Raw genomic sequence first — 12,605 nt, forward strand, 5'->3', positions numbered from 1 at the left:
GTGAGGAGTAGCAGGCTAGCAACCCGCTTTCCAGGCTTACCTCTCCTCCTTCTGCTCATTAAACACTTCCTTCTTGTTTATGCTGCAGCTGATGATGATATCGAATTATGGTAGAGTCTTTTGTCATGGGTTGGAAGCATTCAACAACACACTCGTTATGCAATTCATATTGTGCAACAGCAGGTTGTGATTTCACTCATTTGAAACGCTCTATTATCTACATGAAGCGCATGTAGGGTCCGTTTGCAATGCATTTTCAAGCATCGGTGTGGCTTAGTGGTAGAATACTGAGCTGCCATGCGGCGGACCCCGGTTCAAATCTCATCCTTCACCGGACATAATTTTTATTTAGTTTTCTTTTTCCATATTTAGAGCAACAGCGATTACAAATACTGGCAGTGGCGGCAGAGAACTACGACACCGAAAACGTCCCTTGCTGCGATTTCATAACAGCTCTCAATATAAAATAATGAAATGGAAGGATAGCTTAGGACATGCAAAGGTGAAATCAAAAACTAATACAGCGCAATAAAGGTTCAACAATAACAAAAGACAATAGCTGCATAAGATTAATGCTCAAATAAAGGGAACTCAAACAACACCAGCACAAAGAAAACATTAAATCAACAAAAAAATATTCTCTTCCAGAGAGGAAACGAAATTTGGCAGCATAATTACTGAACTTAGAAATCTATTCCAATCTGATATAGCTTTGGGAGAAAAGCTATTTTTAAATGCTATAGTAGTTTCTGTGAAAATTTGTTACAAGGTATGAGGTCGAGTGTGTCACTGTTTGTCTAAGGCATCTGAAAAAGAAAGACAGGTTTCCAAGTGTTGGTAACAAATCTGCCTGCTATAAATTTAAAAGCGCCTCTAGGGAGGTCCTACTAGACTAGGTCACCCCTTCCCAGAGAGACAAGCTCACCAGATGCAGGGGCTGACCGGGCACGAACGACCACCACTGGAGCCGGTAGAGGTAGAGCGGAGGCAGTTCATGCTGCGGGTCAGTCTCGGCTATGTAGGATAATACCCACTGTGCCCCGGGCAGAAAGCCAAGAAACACGGTCCTGCAGCAGCCAATCAGGTCTTACTGTACTGTGTGGTCCAAGAAATGCATTTCATTGCAGGCCAGCATGCACTCCTGCAAATACGTACTAGCTAGAACAACAAGTGAATAGCTGAATATATTAGCATAACAGAACCGCACACTGGGCTAGTTGGTGAAGATTCATGGTGGACGTAGTGCGACAAACGGTTGGTAAGTCTGGGGGTGCATGCAAAATGTGAAATTTAAGTAGCACAAATATTACCATTCTCTGCATCCTCATTATTATGCAAGCTACTCGTGCAATTACCGACTTTCTTAGGCACAAGGCATTGGTTCCATGCCCTGGGCTTATTGTAACATCACCTTCCCCCATCTGCTCTTTAGCCTAGACTAGAGTCTGTGCTCTCACATGTTATTGGTGCGGAAGATAGACACTGTCTCTCTTCCAAGAACTTCCAATTGAGCACTTCCAGTTTTCAAATATTCAGAAAAAGGATTAAGTGAAGAGTTATATCATAAACATAAGACACTGGAGCATAAGATAGGAGCTAATTAACTGACAGTTAACCAACATCATCACTCAAAAGCTAAATCTTCCTGCAAACAAAAATGTGAGAATAGACTTGTCCTTTATCTTGAGATCTGTCTAGGAAACCTTTTTCTGCCACTTCGCCCACAATTTCTCATCAACAGGAAATTGGTGAAACAGCATGCAAAGAGCCCATAGTCTCAAACTTGCAAGATAGCGCACAATGCAATAATGTGTGAGTGCTGTCTCTCTCAACACTGTTCAAGAAGTCCCAAACACATGCAGTCCATTCATAAAAATGAATGAAAAATGAAAAAATGATATGAAAATGAAAGGAAAACAAGAAAAAATATGTCACAGAAACTTGCTGCGACACAAAGCTTGAAGCACAATGCATCTGACAACAAACTGCTGTCACGAATAATTCAACACGTTTCTTTGAAGCATTTGCATGCAGAGGAAAGGCCATGTTGTCCCTACATGTGCCTCTACTGCCCTGACCATTTCTTATCGCCAGAAAATATAATTAGACAGAAGTGCCCGAGTACATGCAGCTGCTTTGAATTATACACTGTATGCAGAAGTAGGCTTGTGTCACCCTCATTCAGAGTGCAACATCATGCCTGCATAAAACTGGTCCATTGTATTCATGGGCTCTACAAAGGCTGTGACGGAAGGAGCACACGCACGACTCCAGGTCAACTGTAGTATAGCCAGTGGATACTAGAGAGTGGATGGCACATCAACAACCGGACGCACAGGAGAGAGTAAATGCTGCGCAGCGCAGCACACAGCCATCCTCTTTGTTTCATTACGCGCGGGCATGAACACTTGAAGCAAGCCTCGTTAGCAGCCAAGCTGCGTTGAGCAGAGATCACAATCTCACCCACTGCGTAGAACCTCCTGGGAAACCAGGTCCTCCAGGCGGAAGCAGCGGGGCTCCTGAGGGAGCTGCTGCCGCTGGTCGCCCCACAGCTGCACCAGGTTTACATTCACAGAGGGAGGGCAACTTTTCATTATTCGGCAAATGCTTCACATTTACTACCGAGCGTGATCAGGCACAAAGCCGCCACTGTAAACCTGATACAGCCAAATGCCTCTACAGCGAACGCTTCTGAACAGTACATATAACGGAGGACTCCATGGATGTGCTAGCTATAGTGCGAGCGTTACTGTGTTCAACTGTTTACAAGGCCTCAAGCACTTTGTGATGACAGTAATTATATTTGGGGTTTAGCACCCCAAAACCACGATATGACTATGAGAGATGCCATAGCAGAAGGAATCAGAAATTTCGACCACGAGTTTATTTATGATGCACCTGAATCTAAGTAGTCCTCAAGCACTTTTGCCTCCATCGAAAATGCTGCCACGGTTCGTTTTCCCTTCAGTCAAGCACCATTACCATTAAGCCACCGTGTCAGGTCTTGAGCACATTGCAGTAGAGGCGTTTTACCGTGCAGGGAACCACAGTACACATCAAAAAGCGTTTTGTAGTGCATCACGAAATGTCAGACAGCCAGACTTCTGGTTAAACCACCACTACTGGCAATTAATGACAAGTAAGCAAATGAACTGCATAGAACTATTCCCAGTGGCACATTTCGCACTGAATTATTTATCAAGGTAGCGCGGGAAGTTTCACAGGAAGTTTCAGAGTCATTCCTCCAGATGCGTACACCAGGCGTCGTGACATAAAAGTTGAACACTGCAAGGTTTTGGCACTTGTCCTGGTTATGCTGCTACATCTGACAATGTAATAGTAGAGTAGCCTAAACATCAAGTTATCATCACAAAGAACAAGTGAATATCTTGCTTATGCATCACATGTCACCCACACAAGATCCTGCTAGAAGGTCTGTATTTAAATAAATAAAGGTAAGAAATGAGATCATAAAAAACGTATGCAAATTTTCATAGGCCGTGTGGCCTTCCTTGCCCAAGTGAGCAACTGCAGAGCCATCACCTGGCGATTTCTGCAGTACTGCAGGATGTTTGGGGTAGGGCCCCGAGAGCATGCAGACTGGGACTTGAAGGACCAGGAGTCCTGCAAAAAACCAAACTTTATTTAGGAATATCTCATCAAGCAGGAAAAGAAAGGATGTCACTGTGCCGCTCCTAAATGTAATAAAAAGAGTCAAACAAATCACTACAAAAGCGATACAGAGTTCCTGTATGCAGTTCACAGGTTGCCACAGAAGCTACAATACCAATACATAAGCTGAAACACTAAAGTCTGATGCCATCAATGCTACATTGAAAAAAAAAGCAGTACTTGTTTTAATGTCTAATCCACCGAAATATAAAAAATACAATAACACAATAATATAGAAATACAATAAAATACAATGAAAACAGGCAAAAATAGTTTTATTTAGCCTGCAGTTAGAATTTTCTCTTGCATTATTTTATCATCTTAGAAAAAGTGAAACGGAGTAAGTGATACAAGCTCAAGCTAAAATAGATGTCCATGTGACCACGAACACTGTAGTATGCTCTGACCTTCACTATCAATCCCATTCAACACTATTCTTGTGTTCAATGCTTTGATCATCTCAATCGTCATCCCCATTCAAGGCACATTTGATTTCCCACAGCTCTGCTTCAATGTGTCTATTGTCATTGTCCATCATCATTACCAATTGTATAAACTGAACGCATTCATCAGCATTGTTCAAGAGGTTTTCGCATGGTGATCTCTGCTTCAACGTGTTTATCATTGGAGCTCTCTAAACCAGAACACTCACTTCCAAAGGCAACTAAAAAAATAAGTTAATATAAAGTTATTTCAATCTATCAATCAATATATGTCTTCATCCCCCAGTCCAAGCCTAGAATAAGCTGAATGAATTTGAAACGCAGCTTCTCTAAGGCACCTTTAACCCTATTACAAGTGATTTCTTGCACAGAGCCCGAGGACAGTGAAATGGGACCTACTCCCATGCGGTGTTGTGTCAAGTTCTTGCATGCGTTTAGTACACCTGACTGTCCACAAGCAGGATCCTACAGCGGCACCTTACAAAAATGTGGTCACTCACAGTGCAACTGTGAGTCACAGAGGGCACGGCGGGACCGCAATGGCAACATCGCTATACCCTTCTGTATTTTTCGCCCAGGTTACCCTGTGCGCCCTTGCTCAGCACGTGTCATTCACACCGAAGAATGACAACAGCAGCCTGGATCTACCAACAGTGAACTCAGACTGGCCAATCTTGTGGACGCAGCACATGACGTCACCGGAATCCAACTTCTTGGAAACAACGCGTCCTGCTCAAGCATATAAAAACAACCGCATCAACGACTTCTTCAGAGGGCACAGCGGGACCGCAATGGCAACATTGCTATACCCTTCTGTATTTTTCGCCCAGGTTACGCTGTGCGCCCTTGCTCAGCCCGTGTCATTCACATCGAAGAATGACAACAGCAGCCTAGATCTACCAACAGTGAACTCCGACTGGCCAATCCCGTGGACGCAGCACATGACGTCACCGGAATCCAACTTCTTGGAAACAACGCGTCCTGCTCAAGCATATAAAAACAACCGCATCAACGACTTCTTCAGAGGGCACGGCGGGACCGCAATGGCAACATCGCTATACCCTTCTGTGTTTTTCGCCCAGGTTGGTGGCAAACACTCTTATACCAGCTTTCGTAGCGATTGTAGAGGAATTGTGGTTCTGCCGTGCCCGGCGACTTGTGCATGTCTTTTTGTGGACACATGGACGGTCATTTTGATTCTTCTTGCGGGGGATGTTGAGCAGAATCCCGGGCCTGATACAGACGATCTCATAAAAATGATGAACACTATGCTTGCTTCCCAGGAAGAATTGAAAACAAAAATCGAAAATTTAGCTACTGCTCACGTTAAGCTAGAATCTACGGTTAATGCCCGAATGGACAATGTTATGGTAGCAATAAAAGAACAGAAAGTAGAGATCAAGGCACTGCAGACTGAAGTTACAGCGTTGAAAGGCAATCTTCAACTACATCAAAGGCGTCTGGATGATTTAGAAGCTGGAAGCAGATGCCGCAATCTTGTTATTTTTGGTTTTCCTGAACCGGATCGTGAAAATGCTACAGAACTAAGAAAGAAGATAATCGAGGAACTGATAGGGAATAAACTCGGAGTGGTTGTTAACTCCGTGGAAAGAGTACATAGGGTTGGGAAAAAATGCCACGATAAAGTGCGACCGGTAATAATGAATTTTTTTCACTACAACGAGAAGCTTAAAGTGTTAAAAAACTGTCACAAACTGAAAGGAACAAAAATCTCGGTAAACCATGACTTCTGCAAGGCCACTATAGCAAAGCGCAGGAAACTCTGGTCTCATTCGAATGATTTTAGGGTGCAAGGTCGCAAAGTATCGCTCGATTACGATAAACTGAGAGTGGACGATGATATATACAAATGGGATGAGCAGAAGGATTGCCTGAAACGTATCCGCCCGCAACGTAACCTCGACGAATGACTCGATCACAAACAATTGCGAGTTGTTCTCCTTAATTTTAGGAGCATTGTCAATAAAGTTCACGAGCTTGAAGAAATCATATTTACCTATGATCCCCAAATCATAGCAATTACGGAGACCTGGCTAACTGCGGACATTCTAGATTCTGAAATAGTTCCTCCAACTCATAAAATGGTTAGACGTGATCGAGGCTGCAGAGGAGGAGGCGTTGCTTTGGTGGTCAAACAGGAAATCACTTTCATAACTATGGACGAAATAATCGACAATGAAAGTGTATGGTGTCAAATTGATTTTCGTGGGCACTCGGCTCTCGTAGGTGTAGTCTACCGGCCCCCTTCTTCGCCGGAGTCGTTTTTGGAAAACATTCAGTCTTACATGCAGCAGAAGTGCAAGCCTAATCAAAAAGTCATATTAGCGGGGGACTTCAACCTACCATCAATTGATTGGAACACTCTTCACCCAGGTTCAACAGACGTAGCGAACTGTAACTTGTTGCTTGAATTGATGCTGAACTTTAATCTCGTTCAACTTGTTAAAGATGCTACCAGAGTTGCTCGAAGCACTGAAAGTGTACAAGATCTTCTATTTCTTGGAAACTTTCTAGATGACACTAAGGCCAGTGTTTATGATGGAATCTCTGATCAAAAGCTGGTTTTACTTACCGCGAATTTCTGCCCTGACAAAAAGAATTCTGCGAGCAAGAGTGTCTTTAATTTTTCTGCTGCGGATGACGAAGCTATTATAGATAAACTTGGTTTGTGCTTCGGTGACTTTGAGGCAGGAGGAGACGTATTAAGTCTGTGGAATACGTTTAAAAACGTTACTGCATCGTGTCTTGATAAATTCGTACCGAAATTTCAGAAAAAGAAACGGTGCAACCCCTGGATAACACGCGATATAATACAATTGAAAAGAACAATATCAAGAAAACGTAAAGCAGCGCGTAAAGATAACCAGGCCATATCTTCCCTCTCAGTAACACTGAAGCACAAAATACGGACCGCTCGAGATTATTTTTTTGGAACGACACTTGTTAACTTCATGGAAAATGCTCCGCAAAAGTTTTGGGGATACTTGTCCGGAAACAAAAAATCTGTTGAACAGCTTCGCGTTGACGGCTGCGCAGTTACTGATCCTTACGCAATTGCTAATGAGCTAAACAGAACATTCCACACTGTGTTCAGTCAACAGAGTTGAACCAATAATCCGACGGAACCATCTCCTCTCTCGCCCAACGTAATGCTGGATATAGATTTAAATGTAAATGGTATCCGCCTTCTTCTAAAACTTGACACCAAGAAGTCTTCTGGCCCTGACGGTATCCCTAATGCCTTTTTGAAGCGTTATGCGGATATTATTTCACATTACTTATATATTTTGTTCAATAAATCTTTGGATGACGGATGCCTACCTACTGATTGGTTCTGTGGAAAAATTGTCCCAGTCCACAAGGATGGAAGCAAACTGCTCGCTTCGAACTTCAGGCCAATATCATTAATCAGTAGTTGCTGTAAACTACTTGAACACATCCTCTCCAGCCAGATAACTTCGTTCTTGGAATCAAAAAACATATTAAGCAGCTTCCAGCACGGGTTTAGAAAAAAGTTATCAACGACGACCCAGCTCGTATCACTCATACACGACTTCGCTGATGCTATCAATGACAGAAAACAAATAAACGCAATATTTTGGACCTATCAAAAGCCTTTGATAGGGTACCACACTCTTTACTGATACGAAAAATGCAGCGTGTAGGGATTGCTCCCCGCCTCGTGGACTGGATTTCTGCGTATCTGAAAAACAGAACGCAGTTTGTAGAAATTAGCGGCTGGCAATCACAAAACCTTGATGTATTGTCAGGAGTGCCCCAGGGGTCCGTCTTGGGACCACTCTTGTTCTGAATGATATTTGCGATGATATTGACGCGGGAGTGACTGTGAAAATGTTTGCAGACGACTGTGTTATTTATACAACTGTCAGTAGCCCCTTGCATCAATCATTGCTTAACGACAACTTGTGCAAAATTGCTGACCAGTGTGAGAGGTGGCAGATGGTTGTTAACTACTCAAAAACTTGCGCTCTTACAGTAACACACAAGAAAATGCCTCTTAAATATATATACCATGTCCGTAACCAAAGTATTGAATTTGTTAATACCGTAAAATATTTGGGATTGACCATTAATACGAAACTTAGCTGGGACGCTCACATCGACAACGTTTGCGCCAAGGCCTACAAGAAGCTATGCTTCTTAAGAAGGAAGCTGAGGTCATGTGATTGGAAAGTTAAACTTGCAGCCTATAAAACCCTAGTTCGACCAGTGCTAGAATACGCATCCCTTGCGTGGGACCCATATTTAAAGAAAGACATAGATAAAGTGGAAAGGATTCAGCGGCTAAGCGCACGGTTCATTTTTTCAGACTTTAGGCGCCTCTCCTCCGTTTCTGAAATATTAAATAAATGTGAGCTGGAACCACTGGAATGTAGGCGAAGAATTGCAAGGTTAGTCTTCTTTTATAAACTATACAACAATGAATCTGGTTTAAATAAAGAATTGTACATTCTGCCACCTCCTCAGCGCTCAGCAAGGTTAAATCATTCAAAAACTGTAAGACCATATGCTCCTAAAAATAACACATTCAAGTACTCCTTTTTTGTAAGAGCCATTGAAGACTGGAATTCACTGCCTTCCGACTGTGTGTGCGCTCCGACTTCTTCTAGTTTTGACCTCTGTGTTAGGAACCTTATCTAATCCTCTCCTGCTAGAATGGTGAAAAACTGTCTGCAGTATTCCTTAAATAAATAAAAATTAAAAAAACTAAAGTTGCATAAAAACAAGCTAAACCCCACATTTTCTCGAACAATGCCAAAGTTAATTTAAAAACCGAGTCGTTTGCGTAATTGCTTTAAAGCACACATATACAGGGCAAATGAAACCAAGAGACAATTAAGCCAAGGAAAGCCAGAAGACTTGCTTTTTTACGGTAACGATTGTGGCCTATACTGAAAGTGGAAAACGCGCACTTTTTCCACTGCAACCCAAACCCAAAACTTCCAAATTGTGAGCCCTATGCGCGACTGATTCAGCTACAACGGAGGGCACGCCATCATTCTCTTTGTTGTGTATTCAGGCGTTTTTAAACCCCAAGAATGTCAGCCAGGCAGTGCCACTTATAGCTAAGGCTGTGAGTGGGGAGCCCTCTTTTGACCAGAGAGCGTCACATGATCTATGCACAAGGTGCCAGCTGACCAATAAACCCTCACACACTACCTAGCACCCTAGTCTGTACACAATATTAATGAGAACAATATTTCCAGGGAAAGTGTAGGGTATGGTTTCTTAGTAGGAAGTGTAATGCAAATGTGAAAAAAGAAAAGTGCAGGAAAAGATAAGTTGCCACGGGCAGGGACTGAACTTGCGACCTTTGAATAACACGTCTGATGCCCTACCTACCGAGCTACCGTGGCAGTTATCCACTTTTCCATTTTATACGGTACATATGCACATTTAAACAAGGAAGTGTCAGTCAGTGCCACCTGTTGCCATTCCGGCGAGTGTGGGACACTCATTTTCTGCCTATTGGTGTCACGTAGCAAGTGAACTTATTAGAAGCTGGCAGCTGACCAATAATCTCTCGCATACTACCTGAAGGCACAGATTGGTTTCTGGGTCGTACCCGTACATCGGTGATAATGGTGTTCATGAAGTTAGGGTCACTGCTTGTGAAATCCAGCATATCATGCGAGACTTCAAAACAAAGTTGCTTTTGCTGCACTGTGAGCAGTTTCTGCACGAATTTTGGCGTAACTTTTTTCATGGCCAAATCTTCGGTCATAATGGAATGTGCAGAGAAAGTACTGATGCCCACCTCTTCTGCGATTTACCGGATAGTCACACGACGGTCTTGCATCACCAAAGCGTTCACTTCGGCAATGACCTGGTCCTTTCGGCATGTTGATGGTCCCTGTCTGCAGGAAGTTATATTTTCGTCCACTATCCTTCTTTTCCATTTAATTAAAATTACTTCTAATAGCGTCCCCTATCAGGGTGTCGTAGAAAAGTATCCGAAGTTATATATAAATATTTTTTGCGAGCACCTGATGGATTTGAAACAAGCGCTCTTGCATCAGCCGATCTTGAATTGTCGGGCACATGCGTGAATTTTTTCTCACCTGCCAATAGCGTCAGTCGCTGAGACGCAGCGTTTGAGTCAGCTAGTGCGCAGTGCTTTTGTCAGTTTTTCATTTCAAGGAAAATGACGAAGCGACTGGAGCAGAGCTACTGCATCAAATTTTGACAGAACCTTGGGCACAGCCAAGTGGAAACCATTGGGAAGATCAGGATCGCTTGCCGTGACGGCGCTGTGAGCCACACACAAAATAAGAGATGGTACAACCGGTTTAGAGACCGCCGTACATCGGTGGAGAGTGAGCCACACTCCGGTCGATTATCAACATGCCGAAATGATCAGGTCATTGCCGAATTGAACACTGTGGTGATGTGGGAGCATCGTGTGACTATCATGGAAATTGTGGAAGAGGTGGGCATCAGCATTCTCTCTGCACATGACATTATGACCGAAGACTTGGCCATGAAAAGAGTTCTGGTGGAATGTGTGTCGAAACTGCCCACGGTAGAGAAAAAGCAACTTCGTGTCGAAGTCTGACAGGACATGCTGGATTTCGAAAGCAGTGACCCTAACTTCATGAAGACCATTATCACCAGTGACAAGCCTTGGGTGTACAGGTACGACCCGGAAACCGAATCCCAGTCTTCACAGTGGAAGCATTCCACGTCACCAAGACCAAAGAAAACCTGCCAAGTGCGCAGCAACGTCAAAGTGAGGCTGAGTGCTTTCTTTGACTTCCACGGTGTAGTACACCACGAGTGCGCACCATAGGGTCGAACAATCACCAAAGAGTACCACAGGGATGTCCTCCGTCGCCTATGTGATGCTGTGCAGCACAAAAAACCTGAGTTCTGGTCAACAGGAAACTGGCGCATCCATAACGATAATGCTCCTGCACATTCTTCACATTTGGTTCAGACTTTTTTGGCGAAAAGTGAGACTCCTGTAGCTGTGTATTTCACAAGCAGACTTCTGGCTGTTCCCCAAACTCAAGAGGACGTTGAGAGGAGAGTGATTTCAGACAAGGTAGGACATTATGCCTGCATCGACAGCTGAGCTCCATTACGAAAGAAGCCTTCTCAGAATACTTCCAACAGTGGCAGCACCACTGGGAGAAGTGTGTGGAGACCCAAGGGGACTACATTGTGGAGAATTAGATTTCCAAAGCTCAAATTATGCCAGTTTTCTTTTTTTTCCACCGAAGGTCAGATACTTTTATAACTGACCTCGTACTTTCCTTGGCATCATTGTCTGTTAGTTCTCATTGCTATTATGCAAAAAAAATATTAAAAACGAGCCCTTAGCTTTACACTTTTCTTCATGTGTATACAAGTATCTTTTTACAAATGCATATGTCATTGATAACCTGAAAAAACTATTAAGCAAATACAATGATCTAAGTAATAAACAATTCATCAACAGATCATAGTACAAAAATGGAGGTCTCGCCAGCACAAACGTTTAGTGAAATGTTAGGCATTGTCTTGTGTGGGCAACCAGCATTTCAGATATCAGTGGGGAAAAAAACCAGCACCGCATGAAAAGACACATTAAGGGGTCAGACAGGTATTGCGCCGCTTACTAAATAAAGTGTTTTCATGCTGGATAATTCTGAGGAGTGCCACAGTAACTACCTCAATTTGATCATGCTGTTTTGAACGCCCCTGGCTCTTCTCCATGTCAGACACAGCTAAAAGTTCATTGGTGAATGCACTTTCATTACATTTCATGAAAAGTGCTCCTTTATAATCACGCAGTTACTTTTCATTACAACTAAGTCCACTCTCGATTGTCATAGACAATAACTGATCCGTGCTACACAGTCTAATTCAGGCTTGATGAGGGAAAATTCTAGAAGCCAAAAACACCGCAATATATAAGAATGACACAGAAAGAGCATCATGTTTTAGGTGTCCAGAATTTTCTCCCATTATGACGTACAGCACTTCTAAATTTATATCTAGTTTCGGTGAGCACAATCATTAGCAAGTCCAAGGCACTCAATAAATTTGTTAAACATGGGACATTAAACATTTCTTTAGTTGTCCCTTTGGGTAATTATGGGCGAACCATTATCTTCCGCAGCTCACACAATTGAAAGTTGTCGTGGCTGTCAATGCAGACATGCAAATTATTGGTATAAGTGCTCGCAGAATTATTTGAAAGGCCAGACAGTCAGGTGTTGCCGATTAGATGAACGAGTACCCGAAAACTACCGAGCTCCTCTATTTTACACAGAGCTGATTAACTAGTAGTCGTAAACCATTGGGACGCTGAATCGCCGTGATTGCAAAACAGCGCGACGGCACAAAATCCACTACTCTATAATTACACTGAGAAGAACTGCGCAATCAATCCCAATTCTTGCCACTAGTTTGAGAAGAAAGCGGCACTTTGCCTGTAACAAACACTAGCAACGCAGTGCAAAA

The 12,605-nt window shown here is 43.0% G+C and overlaps 2 protein-coding genes across 4 annotated transcripts in view; one reads left to right on the forward strand and one right to left on the reverse strand.

The window, feature by feature from the left end:
• The window catches only part of LOC119186375 (uncharacterized), a 71,608-nt gene that overhangs the window by 58,530 nt on the left and 473 nt on the right, over positions 1 to 12,605 (reverse strand). For 2 of the 3 annotated variants that reach the window (XM_075880763.1, XM_075880761.1), the window contains exons 2-4: positions 3,544 to 3,624; positions 2,464 to 2,552; positions 926 to 1,067 (exon numbers count right to left, since the gene is read on the reverse strand). In XM_075880763.1, the coding sequence (XP_075736878.1) occupies positions 926 to 1,067; positions 2,464 to 2,552; positions 3,544 to 3,624 (312 nt within the window). The remainder of the gene's footprint in view (positions 1 to 925; positions 1,068 to 2,463; positions 2,553 to 3,543; positions 3,625 to 12,605) is intronic. The other variant, XM_075880762.1, reaches the window with a different exon arrangement.
• LOC142776677 (uncharacterized) lies at positions 3,785 to 7,058 on the forward strand. Its single transcript, XM_075880760.1, has one exon. The coding sequence runs from the start codon at positions 4,544 to 4,546 to the stop codon at positions 6,044 to 6,046; it is 1,503 nt and encodes a 500-aa protein (XP_075736875.1). The 5' UTR covers positions 3,785 to 4,543; the 3' UTR covers positions 6,047 to 7,058.

The sequence above is a fragment of the Rhipicephalus microplus genome, chromosome X, assembly GCF_043290135.1.
Source record: "Rhipicephalus microplus isolate Deutch F79 chromosome X, USDA_Rmic, whole genome shotgun sequence".
Taxonomy (NCBI): Eukaryota; Metazoa; Arthropoda; class Arachnida; order Ixodida; family Ixodidae; genus Rhipicephalus; species Rhipicephalus microplus.

What these genes read in the sequence shown, in the direction of transcription:
- LOC142776677 (XM_075880760.1), top strand. Translation starts at nt 4,544, where the DNA reads ATGCGTTTAGTACACCTGACTGTCCACAAGCAGGATCCTACAGCGGCA.